We start from the raw sequence: 25,674 nt of genomic DNA, 5'->3' as shown, positions 1-25,674 counted from the left end.
TCTGAAGGACACCGGACCTCCAGGAACAAGTTTGGTGATCCCTGCCTTTTAATAGGCGTTTAGTTTTACCTAACGACTCAACGACTAACGACCCAACGACTCCCATATAATGTTCAGCGATAATTTTTTTCCCAAAACACCTCCTTAGGGCAAAGCTAATCTGCAGTGATTGGTCTGATGATCTAGTCTGTTGCGATTGGTTGACTGTGTTCAGCGGAAGATAGAGAGAAATGCCCACCACGACAAGTAGCACACAGAGTATGTGAGAGCCCAATGCAGGAATGCAATAAAGCAATGCGGTCAAACACCAGAATATTACTCTACTCTTAAACCTAACCCCAAGTAATAACAACGACACACATTCAGTATAAATCCACACAGTGGCAAAAGTTTAACTATTTTGAAAATTGACCACGCCGCACGTGTGAGGAACAGCTGATGGTGGCCATAGCAAAGGCAAACAGCAGAGGATCACGAGTTCAGAAACGCATTTAAATCGGTAAAGGAAGAAGCACGCATCGTGCTTTCAACGTGGTTTTGGACGCAATATGTGAACAGTCCTATGAAGGTTTAACCTGAGACATACAGTACAGGCACTGATCTATAATAGACAAATGATTACAAGCCGCATGGGGTAATTACACCTTCTAACACACAATTAAACGCATATTGTGCAAACTACACAAAACGAGGCGACAATTTTAATTACACATACATGTTATGATCTGGAGAAAGAAGAAACCGGTCCATATGAACTGAAACAGTTACTGACAAAGTCCCTGTCAAAGTCCCATACATAATAGCCTCTGCTGCTTCTTTCTTTAATAGCAGCCGACAATTACCGTGTTGCAGCGTAGGTTATTGTATCAATCATCAGAAAATGACAGGAACAAACAGCACACTATACTGTGGTGTTGTTGTAACAGTGAACTTAAACTGTCAGTGATAGTCATCTTCACGTCATGATCAGTCCTGTAATCCCCCGTGGGTGCTCTGCTAGTGCCTAAAGGGAAAGCGCTTTCACATTTTACAGAATCTGGAACTACATATTTGGTGATGTACTGTAACGACGTTGACACGTTCATGCAAAAGATTCCGAACCCAACTTGATTCATACATTCGACTCGGAGTCGACTATTTCGTTAACGAATCAATAGTTTTAAACACTGTGCACTTTCAGATTTAGACCTCAGCTGGATGTTTTCATTCACTGGAAGCTCATTTTCAAAAACCCATAACAGGGGCTCTTTAATAAATAAGATTTCTTTTGATTTATGGTTTGTTAGGATAGGACAATATTTGACAGATATACAAAAATGTCAAAAATAAGCAATCTGGGGGTTTAAAAATAAATTAAATATTAAATCTAAATATTGAGAAAACCACCTGTAAAGTTGTCCAAATGGCATTTTTAGCAATGCATATTGATAATAAATAATAGGTTTTGATAGATTTACAGAAGGAAATTTACAACATGATTTTATTGTAGATGATCTTTACTTACTTTTCAAATAATTTTTGCCATAAAATAAAAATCAATAAGTTTGCTGATGTATTATTGGCTATTGCCAAAAATACACTTGTGACAAATGAGACCAGTGTTGTAGTCCAGGGTTACATATAATACCCCTATATCAGCCTTAGGGTGTGTTCACAATTAGCAGGTTCGATTAAAATAACCTCATTCATTCATTAATTTTCTTTTCGGCTTAGTTTCTTTATTACTATTTTCACCTATAGCGCATGTCTTTGGATTGTGGTGGAAACCAGAGCACTGGGAGGAAACCCACACCAACACAGGGAGAACATGCAAACTCCAGAAAGACATGCCAACTGACCCAGCCGAGGCTTGAACCAGTGACCTTTATGTTATGAAGCGACAGCTCTACCCATTGCGCCACCGTGCCACCCTAAAATAATCTATGGAGTTATTACTCTGTTAGTGTGCATGATTCATTAAGATAGGTGGGAGTCCTGCTATTCTAAGACCTTGTGCACGCCAAGTATATACACCAAGACCTGCATAATGATGGGTCTTGTTCTGCTTACAAACAAGCTCAACTCAACAGAAATATGAATTATGCAACATGGACCAATAATAAAAACAGCATGTGACAGTGTGCTCAAGCATAGCTGTTTTTTTTCTTTCATAAGAGCTATGTTACCTGTTACAATTCAGTAAAGGCATGTTTGTGCACAACCAAGGAATTTATGCTTTATATGGAGTCTTTAAGTCTTAAGCTGATAAAACTACAATCACATGTAGCACAAATGAGTGGATTTATCTCAGCATATAACATTGTTTAGGATGACCTGCAAGTTCCATTACAAAATATGCATTGACCAAAGCCATTTCAGGTTTAGGTTTGGTTTTAAATTTGTATCCTTTGCAGTTTGTGGTTTGGCGCAAAAGAACTGAACAATAATTGTGAACACATCCTTAGATGTACAGGAGCAAAAATATATAGAAAAACCGCTTTGCGTACCTGGTAGAGGTGTGTAGGTGAAATGCTGAGGTTGACTGCGCTTCCGTTTCCCATTTATTACATAGAAATTGACCTTGACAGCATGGCAAATGGACGGATCTCTATATGGAGGAACCTCAATGAACAGCATGCTCTGTGAATGAGATAATTGTTTATTTGCAGCATCTACAGTCACTTTTCAGGAGGAGAACTAAATATAGACCTTCAGGAAGTGCAAGCGTTGGCATAACGCATGCTTTATACTTACTGCTTGACTTTTGTCTTTGTCAACTGTTGCTTCCAGTTCCCAAATTTGCTGTCCATCTGGAAACAGAAAGAGAGAAAAGTTGAATACACATAATTAAAGTAATGCATATTCCAAAGCTCTCATTATTCATCAGTAAATGACTGATCTACTGCTTCTCAATGGTAAGTGCACATGAACTGGAAGCTGCGACCATTTTTTTTCCCATATTGTGATTCAGTTCCCAGAGAAACGGAGTATTAAATGAGAAAACAGTGGTCTTTTCTACGGCAAGCTGATTGGATGTAGTAAATCTTTCATTTAGAAAGATCGGACAAAAATGTTTTGGGGAGAGTTATTACCACCTAACAGACTCCTCCTGCTCACCATTTCTGTTTGTTGTAAAACTGACAGCTGGAGGGGCGTGGTTAAGTTTGTCAGCCACGCCCACTACCTCGGACAGACCTAACCTGTTTCTCAATGTGCGTTTTTCAGCAATCTTGCGCCCTTGTGTTCTCGTGTAATATCATCATCAACTGCCAAAGTTCAGTTCCAATACTCAAAAGTGCAAGAATGGAGGATGCGTGAAATTTACCGGATGTGTTCTTGATATAGAGGACGCATGGATGCAGACTTGAGCACCAAACACCGAAAAGTTCAGAGATATAACTTAAAAAAAGTTTTTGAAAAGGGGAAAAACAATAAATTGTTGTATGAACGCTTTAATGTTTAAATTATTTTCCATTAAAAATGCATAAAGGTCATGTGATCATCAGGAAGAACGCAACATCTCAATTCTCAGAGGACACACTCTCTGTTCTCGTGATCTCCTGAGTTCGTTTTTCCGAGGAGACTTGGCAAGACCGGTCTTCACAAGAACACAAGTCCGTTCTCTGCGTTCTTGGAATTGAGAAACAGCCCTAATCTGACAATTAAACTGAAAACAAACAGGAAATGCATTTTCAGATTTCAATTAAAGGTTCAGGACACAGTGGAGAACTTTTTTTTTTTATATTAACAGATTTGTGTGTGTTGAACATCAGTTAAGACAATGTTAGCACCTGTCAGCTTTAATTGTGGGGAAAACTGGATAATTTTGAGCTTTTGTCAGCTAATTTCAGCTACAGGGTTTAAAATGATTTTTGGGGCGGGATCAAAATCGGCGACGTAGCGCAGTACTGCAAGTGCAATGATGACGCGTCGGTTTCTCATTATTATTCATAGCGGAGTTTCTTATCCTATGAGAAGAGCCGGCTGCTTAATTAATCATGAGACCTGCCAGACCTGCCAGAGTCAAGCCCGAGCTGTGAGACACGGAAATCACGGCACACAGAATTTAGCTGTTCATGAAGGCTCATATGTGTTTGTTTCCATGATCCATGGGGTTTGTTGCATGTTTTCCCCCGCGATCTTGTCAGGGCCGATCATACAGCAAAGCTGTGTGTGTGCTGCTAGCATTTTTGTCGGGAGAGCAGCACGAGAATTAGAGAATGGCGGACGCTGTCTTTTATCAGGAGTTCGTTCACATTCAGACACATCGCCGTGCTGCTGTGTTTGCCTAAATCCTCCAGATTACCAGCAGGGCTAATGGTTAAAATAGACAGGTCAGGAGACAGGTCAGACTCTACTACCGGAGAGTCTGCTGGATACGGGGATTGAGGGAGAAGTCCTCATTTATAGGGTTTACATAAACACACTTATCTTTATAATGATATAAATTGTGGTTATGTGTATATGAAATTACGAATAACAAATGTAGCAGGGCATTAAATCACTGTTCATTTCTTTGCATTTTAACTTTGTAAACTATAAACTCATGCTTCTCCTCACGGTTTGTCTCATTTTGTGAACTGACAACAATAGTTGTTCGCTCACGTTCTCTCCTGCTGGCTATGCCCACTCCTGCCCGTTGCTCGTGGAGCTCCACACCCATTAATCATGCATCTTTTGAAAAAATTCCGAAGTAGACTTTAACCGAAAGTGTGTGTGGGGGGGGTGTCATGGCCCTTTAAAGATTACAATGACAATTAATTTATTTCTTAATGACATTAAAGTCATGAGAGAAAAAAAAATTGTATTGTGTTCAATATTTGTTTTCCATATAGAAACACAGGAAAACATTAATGTAATGTCCTAAAAAAATATGACTTGAAAGCCACGTATTTCATGAGTTTATATTTCAAATTGGATTAAGATAGCATGCAAAATGAGATTACTGTGAAGTTTTCCGAGGCTATGTCGATGTCCTTCTCTCCCTCACCGTCAGATGCACTTTCTCAAAAATGATCTTTCCAAGCTAAAACAGCAACAGTTGCTGAATGATTTGGTCTAATATCTTTGGAAAGAAGACACTCTGGGCTTTGTTATCCATCATTTAGAGTTTATAATGCTCAAAATGAAAAATAAAAGTTATTGATGCTTAAGTAATGTCAAAAAATTGCACCTCACTAAACATGTTATTATTTCATTAAAAAATATGTTAAATTTGTACAGGAGCAACACAGAAAAGCAATAGATCAAAAGCTACACATCTCCTGAGTATATGTTTTGAATTTGATGCCAATATCATGCAAAATGACATTTCTGGAATTATTTTCTGAGACAATGTCTTGTGATTTTCTCCCTCTCCTTGTTTGTGAAGCAGTCTGATGACCACACGTACTGAAGGTTTCACATACCACATTCATTTTTAAATTGTAAAATAATAAGCAGAAACGTATGGTATGAATGATTTATTTGAGCACAAGTAGTGCATTTTGTGAAATAAGTCCAGTGCTTATGCAACAATTATTTTTATTATTATTATTATTTGAGATCAAAGTTGCATCATGCTTGTGAGTAAAGTCAAAGTTCTTCCTTTAGCTGTTTGGGGAAATACAGGATTGGCCAAGCAGCTTTGTGATTGCATTGATTTGACCTTTCTCGCTGGTACACAATGCTTCATAATGACTCAACTCTGTTTTGACAGCTAAAGTGGGTGACGAGTTGTGGGTTTGTCTGTCATATGCATAGATCATAGGGCAGTTAAATAATTCCTCGCCTACAGACTGGTTCCCATACCATAGAGGTTGCATGCGGCACAAGTCATGCTACATTTGTACCACACGCTCACTTCCTCATATATCACTGCTGATGTCAAGACAGTCAAAACACAATACGGGCTGAAATCGTCGAAAGAAAAAGTGCTCAAATTCATGCCAACCATCGAGGACAACACATGCACTAAATACACAAATACACTTCATTAAACATGTACACATAGACATCACCTAAATGCTATGAAATTGAAGGATAGCTATGTCTCTATATAATAACGTATATTTGATCATAACTTATTTTGACTGTAATAGAACAATGTGCACCTTTTGTTAAGCTGCTTTGAAACTAAGGCCCAATTCTATTTTTGTACCCCTACCTCTTCCCCTTGGCCCTTAAAACCGAGTGTGAAGGGGAAGGGCTTCAAATTTACCCCTAAGAAATGGTACAGCACTTCAGCACCTGCACACGTCATCATATGTCATTGTGAGCTCTTGCTTCACATGAGATCAGACGATGGCGACTGCTGTAATTGTTCTAGTACTACTATCTGTTTTTAGCCTTATTTCAATCATTCATACATACATTAATTTTCCTTCGGCTTAGTCCCTTATTTATCAGGGGGTCACCACAGTGGAGAGAACCACCAAATATTTCAGCATATACTGGGTAACACATACACTAACATTTACACACACACACGCACTCATACACAACAGGCAATTTTGTTTACCCAATTCACTTATAGCGCATGTCTTTGGACTGTGAGGGAAACCAGAGCACCTGGAGAAAACCTATGCCAACACAGGGAGAACATCTAAACACAGAAATGCTAACTGCCCCAGCCGGGACTCGAACCGGCAACCTTCTTGATGTGAGGTGACAGTGCTAACCATATAAAAATATAAACAGGGGGGCTAATAATTCTGACTACAACTGTATAAGCTGCTTGCATAGTGATGTACACTTGGCGTTATCTGACTTTAACATATTATTCAAACTGAAAACCCCCCACAAATATGCCAACATTTCTCCAGTGCGCCCAAAATCTCAGTGGGTTAAACCAAATGATTATGAATTGTGCATCTCTAAAACCAGAGTTACATAACAGTTCACGTTGCAGTCATTCATACACAAATTCAAAAACCATAGTGATACAAATAAACAGCATGTAGCAGAAAATATCTTTAAACCAAAGCAGAAAGTAGAATTCCTACTGAATTAGTCATTAAACCAGGAACGATTTAGCTCCGTATCGCAGCAGCATGTGGGAAACCCCTCGTTGGGCTGCAAACGAGAGACGTGCGGCTCAAATGAGTCAGCATTGTGGAGGGGGATTCCATACGCAGAGGACAACATATTAAAACTTGCTTTATGATCAAACTGCTCCGCTTTCACCCTCGACAGGTGATGAGAGCTTCTTCCTTGGCCGTTCTGTTTGTTTGCAGTTTGTTCCAAAGCTCCTTGTTCAGGATGCCTTTTTTCTTTTTTCTTGTAATTAGCCAAAGAAACGTTGAGAGTGGAAGCCCAGCTCGGCATGAGGAGCAAAATCAACAAGAGCCAGCAAATCTGAGCCAAAGACAGCTGTCTCCCATTTTAGAGGGATTTCACAGTCTTGAATGCCCAGAACGCTCTGTCAGGAGGAGAAACCCTCCATAGCTAAAACAAAACTTGCTTCTATTCTTCTGTTTTTAGCTTTTATAGCAGCAATGCAATTGGCAGTTGCATACAAAGGGCTCAAACAATGTGCATTATTAAATTAAAGTAAATAACTTCAAAATATAATTGTTGTTATTTTTCTTCTTCTTTTACTTCTACTAAGACTACTACTACTAAAGCTTCATTCACACTACAAGCGACTCGCAGTGGCAAAGCGACCGTTCATTTCAACAGAGAGCAAGCGACTTCCAGCAACCTCCGTATACGCGAGTGACAGCGACCGTGTCGAGCAGCGTGGACAGTGTGGGCGTGTCGAGCGACGCGACAAAGTTGAGAATCCTTCAACTTTATGCAAATGAAGAGTGACTTTCTTGAGTAAAATCGAATTGGAGCACCAGTAGAGCTCGCTCAGAGACTGGTTGTCCCTGCTGTAGACCTACACAAAGCTGCGTTTGCACTTCTTCTACTACTACTACTACTACTACTACTACTTCTACTACTACTACTTCTACTACTAATACTTTTACTTCTACTACTACTACTTCTACTACTACTAATACTACTACTACTTCTACTACTACTATTACTATTACTACTTATACTACTACTAATACTACTACTACTACTAATACTACTACTACTTCTACCACTACTACTACTACTATTACTATTACTACTTCTACTACTACCACTACTTCTACTTCTAATTCTACTACTACTATTATTACTACTACTACTTCTAATACTTCTACTACTACTAATACTAATACTACTACTACTTCTACCACTACTACTACTACTATTACTACTTCTACTACTACCACTACTTCTACTTCTAATTCTACTACTACTATTATTACTACTACTACTTCTACTACTACTACTACTACTACTACTATTACTACTACTACTTCCACTACTTCTACTTCTAATTCTACTACTACTATTATTACTACTACTACTACTACTACTACTTCTACTACTACCACTACTTCTAATTCTACTACTACTATTACTACTACTACTACTGCTACTACAACTAATAATAATAATTATTAGTTGTTGTTACTGCCATAGTAGGAGTAATAACACCAGCAACAATAATACAACCAAAAATGCAAATACATCAATAATAAAACAAGCCCAAATCAGAAAAAGTTGGGCCAGTATGGAAAACGCAAATAAAAAAGTAGTAATTTCTAAAATTTACTTTGACTTATATTTCATTGCAAACAATGCAACAAACATTATTCAACGTGTTCACACTTAGATATTCCTTGGTAATATTAGCAGGTTTGGCATGCTGCGCCGGGAGAGAACCCTGAGCTTGGAGATAACTGAGCCCAGGGCGATCAGGTAGTTCTTGAGAGCTCCCTCTGGTAAAGGAGGAAAAGGGGGAGATGGGGTTGACGGGAATTTTCAAAAAAACGAAGATAAGGGAGTAATGCTAGATGGGTTATTTATAGTGAGTTTGGATTATTGCGATTGGCTTATTAATGATTACAGGTGAGAGACTAGTCGCAATCAATCATTTCATGTGCTCCTCTCAATATTAGTTTGTGAAACTTCATTTAATGTGTTCCTCTTGATTTTCATTGTTTTTCCCGCCAAAACAAACACATAATCCAATTTTGGTTCTTGCTACACATTATTAAAAAAAGTTTTTACAGGAGCAGTTTAGGGCTAGTAACCAGGTAAATTGGTTAAATAATGACAATGTCAACGTGATTGTAATTATGATTAGGTACAAAAGGTCTAGTCCTTTAGGAGCAAAGATGGGTCGAGGATTCCAGTTTGCCAATAAATATGTGAGAAAATTATTGAAATGTTTAAAAACAATATTCCTTAAAGAAATATAGGAAGACATTTGGATATTTTACCTTCAACAGTGCATAACATCATTAAAAGATTCAAGAAATATGGAGAAATGTCAGTACATAAAAGATATGCTGCCTTCTTTTCCATGAACGGCCATACATATTTCAACAAGACAGTGCAAAACCCCATTCTGCACACATTACAAAGTCTGGCTGCGGAGAAAGAGGATACAGGTACTTGACTAGCCTGTTTGCAGTCCTGACCTGTCTCCAATAGAGAATGTGTGGCACATTTTGAGGTGCAAAATGTGACAACAAAAACCCTGGTACTGCTGCCCACCTTAAGACTTGTTTACAAGAAGAATGAGACAATATGACATCTGAAACACTTCATCACTTAAGTCCCTTAACGTCTTTTAAGTGTTGCGAAATGGAATGGCAACATTACAAAGTGGTAAATGCTTCACTGTTTCAACTTTAAGATGTGTTGCAAGAACCAAAATTGCAATACGTGTTTATTAAAAATAAAACAATAAAAACATGAGGAACACATTGAATAATGTTTGTTGTATTATCTGCAATAAAATACAAGTCAAAGTAAATTTAGAAATCACTACTTTCTTTTTTTATTTGCGTCCATACTGTCCCAACTGTTCTGATTTAAGGTTGTAATAAATAATACCATTACGAAGAAAGCTAAATACTTTTACAGAAAACCACACTGCTTTTCCATTAGTCAGCTAAGCATAAACAGATGGGGTATCTTGAGAAGTGTACTCATTTACTAATTATTAATTTACCTTTAACATTAAAAACACAATCTATAAATTCAGTTTTTGCGAGCATTAATGCCTAGAAAGGAAGGGAGCTGGAGAAAATAAATCTACATCTTAAGGTTACCTAAAGAGCGCTCAATGAGTCACAGCTCCTTTCTGATAGACTAAACACATTATCCTCAACCAGCCGCGTACACCTAATAGATCAATAAACAAAATATTGCATTCTACCAAAAACAAACAAAACCTAGACGACATCAATAAAACAGAATGTAAACAGCGGCAGGGAAGCAAATGTGAAGACAAAGGGTGAAAAAAGAAACAAAAAACAAAAGAGCGACGGGAACTTTGAAGGTTGAACAAGCACTTTCTAATCAAACAGCTGTGACTGGATTTTATTTGCAAGCAAAACTGTCGGCTGCCACCTGTCCGAAACGAAAAGCGGCGTCAATAAGAGCAAGTAGTCAAAGCACACACACACAAACGCATACACACACACACACACACACTCCATCTGCCGTTTAACATGCATGAAAGAGCACAGTGTGTGGGAGTGCCATAACAAAGACACCTGCAAGCTAAAGGCTCTGCCACCAACACCACAACAACCTCTAAAACACATATTCGATACACTAAACACACTGTGGTAAGTCTACAGTAAGTCTGCTGACTTTCTATTCTGTAAAGGAGAACTCTCATAGAGTTGAACGGTTGAGTTTTACCATTTTGGTGTCAATTCAGCCAATCTCCGGGTCTGAAGGGAGAACTATTAGCTTAGCAGGAATCTCTGAATCATTGACCGGAGTTTAGATACTTTTCTTATATAAATCTTGACTCCTCTGTAGTTAGAATGTGTACATACGGAACTTTGCTGCCTTATACCATGGCTGCAGTGGGTGCAATGATATTACGTAGCACCTGAAAATCAGCTAACTTAGGTTTAACTAAAGCCCTGCTCACACAGTGAGATTTCAGCCACGATTTTGTCATCAACAAATTTGGGAAATCCTAAAAGATTTCTGAAATCCTAGGCTAAAATCTGTGGTCAATGATGTTTGACATGTTCACAAACAGCCGTAATGCCCGTTGCGATCAGATTTAGCCTAGATGAAGTTCTGCCATTGTCAGAAGATCAGACCATACCTCCCAACACTCCGGTTTTTCTCAGGAGTCTCCCGTAGTTCAGAGCCATCTCCCCTATTGTTCTGTCTCCCAGAAAACTCCCGGAATTTCAAATTTCAAAATTCACCCTCGAACGTGTTCGTGAGGTAACGTTTCTTCTTCTATTGGCTGTTACTTGTGGATCCAGACACAAGCGTGCCTGTGGTGTGAGTTTTCTTCACCGCGTCTATTACGGATAACCTGTGATAACCGCGTATTATGCGCATATAAACTGTAACCGTGGCTGTTTATCCTGCGTCACTTATCGGTGACGCGCGCTTTCATTTTTAGAGCCATGCACAGCTCTTTCTGTTGAGCGGGTGAAGACAATGACCAATCATAGGGGAGTAAGACCTCGCTTGATAGCACTTAAAAAGCAAGCGGGATAAGATTTGACCTAATAATAATTAATAATAATAATTAATATTTTATTTAAGTTTATTTGCTATAAATGCTCATGCTGTCTTCTGTGCATATATTGAAGTTTTGTCTAAAACGTTCAAAAAGACTTTCTTGAGCAGATAAAATTAAAGGTACAGTTTATATATCTGCTTGTATTAAAGGACAAATTGTACTACAAATAATAAATAAATATAAATACATTTATAGAGTTTAATAAAAAAAAATTCTTGTGGTGGGAAAAAAAAAAAAAAAATCGGATTATGTATGGAAAGCATTGCCAGTGCACAGAGATGCACCAAGTTATCGAATTAAACTGAATCGATGGCATGATAATCGTAGCCTAACTGAACCGTGAGACCAGTGTAGGTTCACACCCCTACTTACACATGCTTTTTCTGAATATATGTGAAAAACTCTGGTCAGATTTTATTTTAGAGAGCAGGCGTGAGGTTCAGCTGTTCATTTTCTGTCTGATTTAGGCTCAAACTGATACAGCTAACAGCTACTCTGACTGATAGTATTTACACAGCAGAGGCAAAACGCGTGCTGTGAGGCGTGGCGCTTCCTGGTGATGTGCAGCCGATCCATGAATCACAGCACATTATGTTAGCTGATCAATCAAAGCCTCTTGAGGGTAGGCCTTCAGAGGAATTAGGAAATATGACAGTCGTTTTCATGTTAGCAGAGTAGCTTAATATAATTAAAGTAAGATATATAAAAAAAAATAACATGATTTTCTACAAATGAAGCATGAGCACACAATGCTTTGCATCTTATAAACACAACCAAGCCCTTAAAATACACTCTGCATCACCCCTTCAACTTCCGTTTCATGACCAATAAAAGATTCACAATAAAACCATGAATATAATTAGCCATTTTTCTGTTCCTGGCTGGAATAAACTGCAGAACAGGGAAATTATTCACATATTAACAGTTTGTGGAGATATTGTAGTTAGAAAATGTATGTTATCCTTCTGATTGAGCAAAACAGCGTACATAGCATACTGTTTGCCTCAAAACTAAAATACATGCTCTCAAAACCAACAACAACAACAACTGTCATTTAGAATTCATGCGACCTTTAAAGTAGACAAGAAAAAACTAATAATAAAATAATACAAGACAAACAGGTAAATCAATCTGATAATGACAGTGTAATTGGAACCTGTCTGCGTGGATCTTGCCGCTGCACTGTTTGTACATAAAGCTGGCTCTGTATTCAGATCAGAAATCTAAAACTCCATGCAAATGCGAGTGAAACAGATTAGAAAAGGTCACAATTCAAATGAAAGCATAATAGCCTTTTGCAGTCCGCTGCCATTCATAAAGATCAGGGATGATGAGTCTGCAGCTGTTCAGTTTAAGTACTTTGTACTGCTCATTTCAGATAAAACAATGCCTCATGAATATGGAAACTGAATGAGAAAACAGACATTTCACATTATGATTAATATGCATAATATTCCAGACAACACTACATATTGTCACTGAACACAAAGACCAGACGCAAAATAAGCGCAACCTGCATGATGAAACAACAACAAAGAAAGGACAGTGACGCTTTGCCTCTTATCTCTGAAATGATGCAAATTGTTGATGGGCAAATTGTCAGCGTTGTGTGCCTCTCGGTGTGAGTCACATAAAACAAACAATGAGCACAAAAACAAGTGTCATGAAAGCAACAAAACTGTGAAACCTGACACAAAAGTAGGCTTTTATGCTAGTTTAAAGCACTCTAGTTTTTTTAAGGTCTCCTTCAATTGGTGTACATCCCCCAAGGTTAAAAAACATTTTAATTATTGTTTTAATATTTATTGCAGCATTAGCTCTTTTCCAACCCATAATCATTCTGAAAACTAAACGCTACATACGTTTCTGGAGAGCGCCAAATATGTCTCAGAAGCTATGTCTTTTTGCAGTTTTTGTTTTCACATATCCACCAGAGGCCGCTGTGTATGCTTTTTGAGATCTCAAATTTCTCTCATGAGTGCCATTCGCTCCTGCTTTTCTCACGTAAATCGACTAGGGGTAGCTATGAACTGACTGACCGATCAACTGGACCACCCTCCTCCTTCCCTAAACCCAACCAATAGTGTTTTCAAAAGCACAGATTGACCTGCCCACCAACTTCCATAAAAAGAAAAGCCCTCGTCTGATTTTTACCACATTTTCAGATTTTACCACATTCTCACCCTGTTATTTACTTGTTTATTTTATTTTTTGGCTTTTGTTTTGTGTCTTTTTGTTCTGAAACCGTTCCTTCGCCAGACTCGAACCCTATCATCGCGATCAACTCCTCTCTGCATCTCAAGTCCGCCAACATACATGGTGAGCTACTGGACAAACTGGTAACAGCGGGCAAGCAGTCCATACGGAGGTAAGCGGTCAGCTGGTAAGCGCGAAAAGGAACAGTGTCATACCGCTCCGTAGCGTTCATCTGGCTGCATAATTCACAATCTCCAGAAGTGTATATAGGTCTACGCTTTCAGAATGAGCCTATGTTGCTCTTTTTTCATAATGTTGGTTTAAAAATTAATTATCCCTAAACTGCCTTCCTGAGAGCCTACTCTTATTGGCACAAGTCTGTTGGGATTGGTTGACCACAACAAATACTGTGTCAAAAATTAAACCATCATTACCATATTTATTTGAAATGCACAATATGTACATATTTATTTTGCATGTATTATTTTCATTTAAATATCCAAAACTAGAACAGCATTATACATTTTACTGATTTATGTACTTACTTTAACCCACGTTTTGAAAAATGTTCAAATCAAGAGAAGCAAGCCATTTTAATTAGTGAGATGGAGAGTGTGCTATTATGCATTTATTATTATTATGAGTCTTTATTCATTGATATTAACCTTAACCTTGTTTTGTTGTTCCTGTTCTTGCCCTGTCCATAAAGTGAAACAATACTGTGCACTGAGTGAGTGGCTGCATTTGAAATCCCATACTTCCCTACTATATAGTATGTGACCTAAGTAGTATGTCTCAATCAAGCAGCAATCTCCTGCTGTCCCTCATGAAGTAAATACGGAAATAACTAAAACTGCAATTCATAGAAATTCCGCTAGTCCTTTCTGTTAAAAGAACCAACTTACCAGCAGGAAAAAAGATGTTTACAGCCTGGTACAAAGAACTCTCTTGGTTCATATAGCTAATACTACCCTTCATGACTGTGATGGGGTGATTATTTTTATAACTCATTTGTTTTGTTTATTTTAAGTTATATTACGTCCGCATAATTAAGGGCTTGGCCACTTGAGTGGCAGCTAGGTCTCTCTGATTGCCGTCATGTCACCTAAGCTGATTCCAGCTGATTAGCTGCTGAACTCGACATATACATCGTATTTTTGTTCTGTTTTATGTGGCTTTACACAATCAATTGCCTTTTGGAAATATTTCTTACAATTATCAGATAATATGGCATGCTTTGTGCACTTAATTGTGCTCACAAACCACGTGGCCTCCATTTCCCAGGTGAGTGAAATTGTATACTTGTATACCATCTCTATAAATGCATTTGTTTTAGGATCATTTATCATTTATATTTATATTTAGAGCTGTAATGCACTCCAGAATCTGCCAGACTGATAAGCGGTAGGCTCTAGAACAGTCATCTGAAATGTTGTAATACAGTGTTATGCCTGGATTTCATAATTAGCCTGGTATTTACGAACACAGACTATATTTGAAGTGTTTGGAAGAAATTTGCGTTTTCCTCCTGTAGAAAAACGTCATAAGAACAATGCTTAGAGGCTTAATGTATTTCAACAGTGTTTTTAAAAGTCTAAACACTTTATTGGTATAGTACACAACCAAGCACATGTGGTCAGAGGTATTAAAGAATTAAACATTTCTCCCAAAGAAAAGCCTGTCTAAACAAAATGCTAGCAGACGTCTGTAGCTCCGCTCATGCTCTGCCTCTCGTCCTTGTTTGGTACCTCCCGGTCGGTGCAATGATGCGCAAACTAAATGGCAACAGTTGGTCACGCTTACTGGTAGCTTCTTTCACATTCCTCAGAAATCTATGAGCAACGACATGAATACTACGTCTATATCTGTTCCAGTCTATAGTCTGAATTCGCAATATTTTTAATAACAGCCTGGCGAGATTCTGTAGTGTGCATCCAATGGATGATTCACTGTCCCACAATGCCATGTGAGAGAATTCCTGAATTTGAGTGAAGCCATGTGACTGACGTGGGTAGGTCGTGTAATAATGACAAATCGCGGATGTAATACATACAATTTCCATTCATACTACTTACATTCACATATAGAACATACTTTTCTAATGATCGTGTAGTAAACTCTAGTAAAAATGTAGCACCTACTTTAGTAGGCGATTTCAGACACAGTGCACGTGTCTATGGTGCTTATAAGTGTGTCTGTAAATGTCTTGCAGGTGAGAATCCAATTAGAGTCCAGGTAATCTGTACCAGGTGTGTGTGTGTAATGAATGCAAATGATTGTGAGGGCTGTAGTCCAGGTGGCTGGTGGAATGTATGGATAGCTGGAGTGCCCGCTAGTGGATCTCATGGGCATTCCAGCTGATAACTGTGAACATATGTCATGTTTTGATGATGGTGCGGCTTACTTGGATGATCAACTGAGTCGCTATTAAAAAAGTACCACGTACTAAATATGAAACACAGTGGAAAAGCCCCCAAAAGTGAGCCAAACCACGTCATACTATGCAGTGGAAAAGCGGATTTATTTGCCTGCTTAGCACCTTTAAAAACATCAACAAATCATAGCTAAAGTTAACAACAAGACATTGACTTCCATAAAGATTGTTTTGCTTAGGGATGCACCTATATGGAATTTTCGGCAGATACCAATAACTCTTAATATTTGGATGCTGATAGTAGATTTATAGGCAGATAAATAAATATAAATTTTCATATATCTCTGGATGAAAAAACAAAAGGCCAAACACATACAGAGAACAGATAACTGTCTTAAAACCTTAACTTCAGAACTATCTAAACAAGGGGTGCACAAACTCAGTCCTGGAGGGCCGTTGTCCTGCAGTGTTTAGCTCTAACTTGCCTCAACACACCTGCCAGGACATTTCTAGTAAACCTACTTAGAGCTTGATTAGCTAGCCCAGGTGTGTCTGATTGGGGTTGGATCTAAACTATGCAGGACACTCGGCCCTCCAGGATCGAGTTTGGGCACCCCTGATCTAAACGGATCTCTGAAGTTTATTGATTAGCTATTCATTTCTACGACCAATTTATTTTATATCAATAAAATATTTTTTAATGAAAGTTGCAGGACTTACCATGAGTTTTCTCCATGAAGATCACCTTTGAATCTGCGCTGAAGTTCTGGCCGGTGAGGATCATCTGCTGCCCTCCAAGAACCGAACAAGCATCCATGTCCTGCTTTTCCACCATGGGCAGCTCATGAGCAGATCTTTGAGCTATAGAGTCAAATATTAGGAAACGGAAAATGTAAATGTTCGGACTGGCTTTAAAATTGTAGCCTTGAGAAAGCCACCCGTGTTTGCTCCATGAACTATTGATTCCTGAATCAGTAACTCATTTTGGATGAATAAATGACCAGTAAAATGCTCCCTAAAATAGTTTATAATAGTTATGTCAATAGCCTTTAAACTTTTTATGGTCTACCCAATTGTCAAGAAAATGTTGTGTTTTAGCAATTGTATATACAATTTAATACAGTATAAATATATATATATATATATATATATATATATATATATATATATATATATATAGTTTTTTTTTTTTTTTTTTTTTTACATATTCATGTAAATACATGTCAGAATAAGTCTGGGGATTCCAAATGTCATCTTTCCAAATAGGGAGAGAATTTTGCAACCACAATATTGGTACTATTAGTCTATCATTACCTAATACTGCATGGTTTTTGGGGCATTTTTTCCAGACTGTCATATGACCAGCTTTTCATGACTTCAATAAAGCTTTTGATCCTTTTACACTAAATGATGCTGAAAGTCCCCGGGTTATTTCAATACTTGAGAAAAACTATGAGACTTGGTTCTCTAATTAACTTGATTTTTAATTTATTTTGTGAAGATATGTAAAATCAATCTTTATCATTGGGCTAAATGACAAATGTGCTCACTGGAATATTATTTCTCCCATATTTTGACATTTTATTTATACAGATGTTGGTTGAAAAATTCTGTCTGTCTGTCTGTCTGTCTGTCTGTCTATCTATCTATCTATCTGTCTATCTGTCTGTCTGTCTGTCTGTCTATCTATCTATCTATCCGTCTGTCTGTCTGTCCAAACAATCCGACTATACATTTGTCTATTCATTGTCCGTCTGTCTGTCCAATTCTATCTATCCATCCATCCATCCATCCATCCATCCATCCATCCATCCATCCATTCATCCATTCATCCATCCATCCATCCAACTAAAATATACTAAAACACATTGATGTTAATCGTCGCTTGGTTCAAGTTGCAGCTGAATGAAGCATGAAATAACACAAAGTACTTCTAACTATTATGTTAGTATGCGTGTTATGCAGCAGATCTTAAAGGATTCATAATTTAGCTCAGGGGATTCTTATAATTTGGATGTGCATTGAAAAGAAAAAGGGTTTTAACTAGGAATATTAGATTAAATTACCATGTCTACTTCAAACTCACGCTGAGCCATGTAAACAAACAGATGGGGTGATCCAGCATATTAAACACCCTCTTTATTGACTTTTCAAGATGATGAAGTTTGTCATCACGTTATTAAGGATGTGAACTCGTATGATCTGTGATTTAATATCTGCTACAGCCCCTGTCATTGAGACAAATAGGAGTGACCTTTGGACAGATGCGCGGCATTCTGTAATCTGAATTACCGAAAAGTACGCTGCACTCTTAGATAATACAAAATCTAATACCTTTTAACAACTATAACTTCCTTTTAGTGAATTGCTATTTATCTGGTTTATTGTAAATTCTTTCCTCTTTTTTTAAACACTGTTGACTGTAGTTTGCATCAAGCAAAAACTAACTGAGGAGGAAGCAGAGCAAACACACAATGGCATAAATTCTTGTAACATATAATCACATGATATCTGATAAGAGCATAACAAATATTCAAATAAAGCGATCAAATACTCAAAGCTGAACAGATATAACTAGATATTACCCTATTACTACTATATTATTACTATTCATTCGCTAAAACTAAAAAAAGAAATTAAAAGACATTAAAGAAATTAAAGACACATCGAAAACAACATTGATTATTATAACTATTATTATTATTTTATTTCATTATAATTAGGACTAGGCGACATTGCAAATAAAATTTTATGATATCATGTTTCATATCAATCAATATCGATAAATATTGATTATTTTTTTAACAATACATTTAGGAATATTTGGATTTTTTTATTTAACCACTTTATTTTAATTTACCAACATTACTAAGGTAAATAGTTTTAATAGTCAAAAATAAAAAATATTTAAACAAAATATCTGATCTCTTTATAATAAAACAAACATAAGTGTTAAAGAGACCCTTAAACTTGATAAATAAGATGTTACAAAGTGTGTGCTATGGTAAAGCGTAAAAGCTGAACAATCAAAGCAAACTTTAGGGTGTCAATAATAATGATACAGTAATCCTCGCACACTGTCAACAACAAAAATTATCATAATCAAATCGGAACCAGCCATCATTATTCAAATAAAGTTGAATAACTATATTACCCCCTATGCTAAAAACTCTTTGGAAGCTAGTGACTGGGATGCACAGGAAAAGAAACCATAAAGCCACTCTGGTGACATCCTTAAATCCTTTGCATTTACAATCTCCTCGCTGCTGCTATACAGCACTAATTTTCATATGTGTTGTTATTCTGACCTAAAGTGACAACAAGCGCATGCGCGTGGATTCCTTGACCATTTACAATGGACTTTACACTCTGTGCCCTGGTGTCTCTTGTAATTAGATGCCTAGCAACGGTTTTGTCAGAGTATGACAAATGGACAAATCATTGCTGCGGCTCTGGTGCAAGTTTATGGAGAAAAGTAAAAACCGATGCAGTGTTTGGGTGCGATGTGTTTGTCTGAGGTAATTAGTCTGATTATTGAAATGTGTGTATTTTATAAAAAGTGTGAAACAGATTGGTTAGTTCTACTTAAAAGGTTAGATGTTTTTAGCTAGGTGTAGCTGGAAAATGCATGTGTCGATCCCATATACGCATCGTGCAAGTTGCACGCCTCCATTGGAAATGATTACATCCTAAGTTTCCAAGTTGGCACTGCTTCCAAGGCATGTGCTGAGCCGCCACATTTTAATAAAGCTATAGCCTTCATACCAAAACTACATACCAAATCTTTTTTTAGACGTTATCAGTGGTGTTCGGTCAATAAATACCGATACAGATTTTATCGCCCAGCCCTAATTTTTAATACTATTGTTTAATTAGTTGATTATTGATTATTTTCCTATTATTTAATTATTGATTGTTAAAATTGATTATTGATTATTGAAATTATTTGATTATTAATTTTACTGCTGTGCATATCAATGATTTATCCATATACTGCATTCTTTAATTATGTCATACTTTGTCATCCAAATAACTTTCAATCTATTTTAATCACTTAACTTCCTCTAAAAGCTGAATAAACAAATGAAAACTACTAATTACCTTATGAAATGCAGATAGCTAATAATACTTCGATATCAATACCGATTTTATCGCCCAGCCCTGATTATTGTTTAATTAGTTGATTGTTGACTATTTTACCATTATTTGATTATTAATTGTTGAAATTGATGATTAATTATTGAATTTTTTTTGATTATTGATTTAATAAAATACTGCAGTGCATATCAATGATTTATCCATATACTGCCTTCTTTAATTAACTTTCCCTCATACTTTGTCATCAAAATAACTTTCAATTAATTTTAATGACTTAATTTCCTCCAAAAGCGGAATAAAAAAAAATTGAACTACTGATTAATTTATGAAATGCAATTAGTCAATAATATTTTGATTAATAAGTTATATACATCCGTATTTATTGCAACTGCAGTCACAATAAGAAAAAAAGTTGTTATGATCGCCAGCGATCTAGCATTTGCAGATCGCTGGAGAACTACACATCTGCCTCTGACATGAACTAGAACTCCCAGAAGTCTTTGCACTTATCACTCCTGTCACAGCTGACAATCATTCAGACACTGACATGCGCAGGCACGCACACACAATCGCAGCTGAAGCTCATGATTGACTGATTACTTGGCTATTTATACACCTCACATTCTCACACACTTTGCTAAGTCTTGTTTTCCTTTGTAAGCATTATGCAAGCGTTTCCCTTGTCTTGCCCTACCATGTTTTTTAGTCTTTGTTTTGTTTTTTTGTTTGTTATGTTGCCAGTGACTTTGATTGATTTGGATTACCTGCATGCTGCTGTCTGTCCCTGTTTTGACCTTTGCCTGCCTGACCATTCTCAATAAAGCTGCATTTGGAGCTGCATCTCTGTACCAACCTGACTCATTACAAGCTGATTTAATGAGGAAGTTTCATGCTCATTTTAATCTGACTTTGACATTTTGGAATATAACTGTACTCACAGCATTCAATAGGATGTGAAGCAATTTGTAGAGACAGATACTGGCCGCTTTGCTGGGGAATATGAACACGGAATACCAGTCGTACACGCGTGTTTTTCCTGCCGATATCCGTCTCTCCTTTCCGCAGCTCGATGTCGGCATTGCGAAGCTTGAGAATCCCCGCACAGTCAATTCTGGAAAGCATTACAACATGTTACTATTCACATTTAAAACCTTGTACATTAACATGAAAATTACATATTAACTTAAATGATTAAGCTTAGTCTCATTTTAAAGAAGACAGATGTCAGACTGTAGCTCAAGTGAAAAAAGTTCAAAACAATTTAATAAAACAAAAGTTATGGCTTTACATAAGCAAAGGTTTATTAAAATAATTAAACAATAAATGTATATTTTATTATATTACATAAAATATGTATTTTACTAATCTAATTTAAGTCCTAAATTGACAGAAAGCTAAATTTCGAAACAAATTTCTTTGGGTGCAGTACCAGACATCACCACATCCAGTTTCCATTGATGACCATATAAGAGCGCCCCCATTCCTGTGTATGCTTTGAAGGAAATAAACCATACTTATTTACATTTCTAACATTATTAGTAAACATCAAATTCTAATGTACAATGGGCAGTTTGGTGGTATTGTAATGTATTTATATGTGGACTGCTGTAGCAAAGTAATGGTTTTTTATGACTCTGATGAGTATCCTTATGCAAATTAATAAATAATTATTGCTAAGTACTACCTATTTTTTTGAATGATATAAAGTTTGTCATGATTGATTCTTGTTTAGATTACAATATTATGGTTTAATTAAAACTGTAACTGCAAACAGTGCCACAAGTGGGTGACAAAAATTCAATTCAATTCAATTCAGCTTTATTTGTATAGCGCTTTTACAATGTAGATTGTGTCAAAGCAGCTTCACATAAATGGTCAGAGTAACTGGAACAGTGTGGTTCAGTAACTGGAACAGTGTGGTTCAGGTTTTAGTGTTTAAGTTCAGTTCAGTTCAGTTTAGCTCAGTTCAGTGTGATTTAATCATTACTGAGAGTTCAAACACTGAAGAGCAAATTCATCGATGCGTAGTAGCCTTTTGATCTATTACTCATCCAACATAACAAAGAAATTTAAATAATAATGGCAAAATATGTATTCACGAGTCTTAGACCTTTCAAACAATACATAATTTGTCATGATTGGTTTAGGATGTAACTGCAATATAGTGAAGTAAACATAAACAGTTGAGGGAAAGTTTACCTAAAACTTTCAATCTGTTAACCCTTTTGTTTTTATTTCTTCAGAAGAATATTAATAGAAGATTTTTAGCTGAAATCATGGTCCTTGGTGAAAATTTACCGCCATTTTGAGAGTAAAAAAACATACATAGGCAAAAATAATAATAATACCCACAACTTTTGATAATATACTGCAGTATTATGAAATGAAATGATGGTTTTGTACAAGAAAGTCAATATTATTTATAACATAATCACCACTGACCCATATATTTGACAAATATGCATTGTCAGAAACCAAGGATAATAATTTGGTTTTGCCTGTATGTTTTTTTTAACTCTCAAAGTGCTAGTAGCTGCTGATTTGCACTTTGTGAATAACTGTCAATTAAGAAATAAGTTTATCTTTACATATAATAAATATAATAAATAGCCATTTTTATTTATTTTTTGGTGAACTGTGCCTTTAAATACTTACATGTGCTCAAAGAATAATAATTTGTAAGGATTACTTACATTGCTTTCATGTTATTCTTTGGCTCGAGGGGAATTTCCAGAACTTTGGTACCATTAACTATCTTCTCATAGCTGGTGGTGGTGACTGTTTTACCAGTTATGCGATGGACTTGATAGAAAGCGTGAGGTTTCAGGATTCGCTCGTCTGCTGTGCCAATGAAGATCTGCAAACCCAGCGGCTCCTTGCCTCTGTATCCACGTAACTGTACACAGAAAAACATAAAGAAATAGTTGATTGCTAAACCTTATGGTACAGGCAGGGATTAATCTAAATAATCAGTTATCGGTATCACCAAATATCACACTTAATTACTGGAATAAATTGTCAACTTTAAATATTGGAACAATATTTTATTGGCAGATTTCACTCTAAATAATCGGTTATCCATTTCAGCCGATATCACTAAATAATCGGTTATCCATTTCAGCCGATATCACTAAATAATCAGTTATAAGGTTTCAGCTGATATTACTCAAATGATCTGTTATCTGTTTCAGCCGATATCCCTAAATAATCTGTCATGTGTTTCAGGAGATATAACTCTAAATAATCGGTTATCGGTTTCAGCCAATACCACTCTAAATATTTTTTATTTGTTTCAAGAAGATATCACTATAAATAATCGGTTATCCCTTTCAGCAGACCTAACTCAAAATAATCGGTTTTCAGTTTCAGCCAATATCACTCTAAATAGTTTTTTTTCTGTTTCAAAAGATATCACTCTACATAATCGGTTATCTTTTCAGTCAATATCACTCTAAATAATCGTTATCGGTTTAAGCTGATATCACTCATAATAATTAGATATCGGTTTCAGCCAATATCACTCATAATGATTGGTTATATGTTTCAGCCGATATCACTCCAATAATGGGTTATCTTTTTCAGCCGATATCACAAAATAATTAGTTATCTGTTTCAGCCTATATGAATAAATAATCTGTTACCTGTTTCAGCCAATATCACTCTAATAATCTGTTATGCGTTTCAGCAGATATCACTCTACATAATCGGTTATCAGTTTCAGCCAATATGAATAAATAATCTGTTACCTGTTTCAGCAGATATCACTCTAAATAATTGGTTATCTATTTCAGCCGATATGAATAAATAATCTGTTATCTGTTTTAGCTGATATCACATTAATAATTGGTTATGTGTTTCCGCAAACGTCACTCTAAATATTTGGGTATCTGTTTCAGCAGATATCACTCTTAAATAATCAGTTATCTGTTTCAGCTGATTTGAATGAATAATCTGTTATTGGTTTTAGCCGTTATCACTCTAATGATCAGTTATCTGTTTTAGCTTATATATCTGTTTCAGCCAATATCTCTCTAATAATCAGTTAACTGTTTGAGCCGATATCCCTGTAGTAATGGGTTATCCATTTCAGCCAATATCACTAAATAATCTGTTATCAGTTTCAGCCAATATCACTCTAAATAATCAGTTATCTGTTTCAGCAGATATCACTCTATATAACTGGTTATCAGTATCAGCAGACATCACCCTAAATAACTGGATATTGGAAGAGGAAATGTTTCTCTAGATAGTGTTGCAAGATAGCAGATATTATTCTAAATATTCAATTATCGCTATTGACTGTGAAATTGAGTATTGGTCCCTTGCTTTTGCTGACTGTAAATGATCTGCATCTGGGGAAAAAAGCCTCGTCTTTTTTATTTATTTTTTGTGTAAAGGTCTGCTCTTCTGCTCGGAAAGCACAGATCTGCTGGAAACATTAGCATCTCCAGAAACCTTGAACTCTAGCCAGAAGGATGAAAACATCTTCTCTTCACTGATTCATCTCCTCAAAATCTGCAGGAAACCCATCAGTCACATATGAGCTCAAACTGTAGCAGGGTTTGTGGCCTATGGGTCCTTCCAGTGTCATTTGATTGATCGTGAAAGATAAATTACATACTCAAACTCCAGACGTAATGAGTTTGTTGCCTGTGTGCAAAAGCTACAGTCTGTTCATTTTGCAATCTTAGCACAAAATGAAACTACATACTTATTTTGATCTGCACTTCCTTTAAATATATAAAGCAACAAGTGATCATACGACATTTTAAATGATTCAAAATACATGTTGACAAATGAGTAAAAACATAGTGGTTTAAAGGGTAGCGATAACAATTATTTAGTATTATTATACAGTATAGTATATTAGTATAAATAATTATTATTGTGCTATATGAAGTACTAATACACTGAATGATATGTCACTTGGTGTCTTCTGTAGACTTCTGCAGTCATTCATGGTTGCTGTGAAATAATATAAAATAAAACTGCAAATATTCCAATGCACAATAATTTAGCATTTTATTTTTTATTGTTTTGATGCTAGAAACCCCATTTTATCTTTGACATTTATGCAGATGAACACAGGATTGTACAAATGTATCTTAGTTTTCCTGCACTAAAGGTTAATAATTCAGAGCTTTCAAATCATGCTCAACACAGAGGCAAATGCGGCAGATTTTCATATGCAAAGCATGGCATGTCCAATGAGAAAAACAACTATGGCTTTGCCATTTTGTTGAAGATGAACAAGATATGGTGCACAACAAAACAGCCTTTATCATGCTAACCTTCCAACTTAATGTATTTTGCTATGCATTATATATGCATTTAGTTCCACTTTTAAAAAATGTAAGTTTCCTAAATGGACTGTTTTAAGTAATTATTGTCCCATTTACTTTCAATGGGGTAGGGTTGGTACTGGTAATTCTCA

At 36.4% G+C, this 25,674-nt stretch overlaps 1 protein-coding gene across 4 annotated transcripts in view; it reads right to left on the bottom strand.

The window, feature by feature from the left end:
• Positions 1-25,674, bottom strand: part of nfatc2a (nuclear factor of activated T cells 2a) — an 83,304-nt gene that overhangs the window by 33,522 nt on the left and 24,108 nt on the right. For 2 of the 4 annotated variants that reach the window (XR_015523928.1, XR_015523925.1), the window contains exons 4-8: positions 22,934-23,136; positions 21,179-21,351; positions 16,863-17,003; positions 2,734-2,789; positions 46-2,619 (exon numbers count right to left, since the gene is read on the bottom strand). Coding sequence is in view for 1 of the 4 variants with exons in the window: in XM_087307727.1 (XP_087163853.1) it covers positions 2,487-2,619; positions 2,734-2,789; positions 16,863-17,003; positions 21,179-21,351; positions 22,934-23,136 (706 nt within the window). In the remaining 3 variants the exon portion in view is untranslated. The remainder of the gene's footprint in view (positions 1-45; positions 2,620-2,733; positions 2,790-16,862; positions 17,004-21,178; positions 21,352-22,933; positions 23,137-25,674) is intronic. The other 2 variants (XR_015523926.1, XM_087307727.1) reach the window with 2 other exon arrangements.

Source organism: Danio rerio, chromosome 23 (genome assembly GCF_052040795.2).
Source record: "Danio rerio strain M-AB ecotype USA chromosome 23, GRCz13ab, whole genome shotgun sequence".
Classification (NCBI taxonomy): domain Eukaryota; kingdom Metazoa; phylum Chordata; class Actinopteri; order Cypriniformes; family Danionidae; genus Danio; species Danio rerio.
This window is presented reverse-complemented; position numbering and strand designations above follow the sequence as displayed.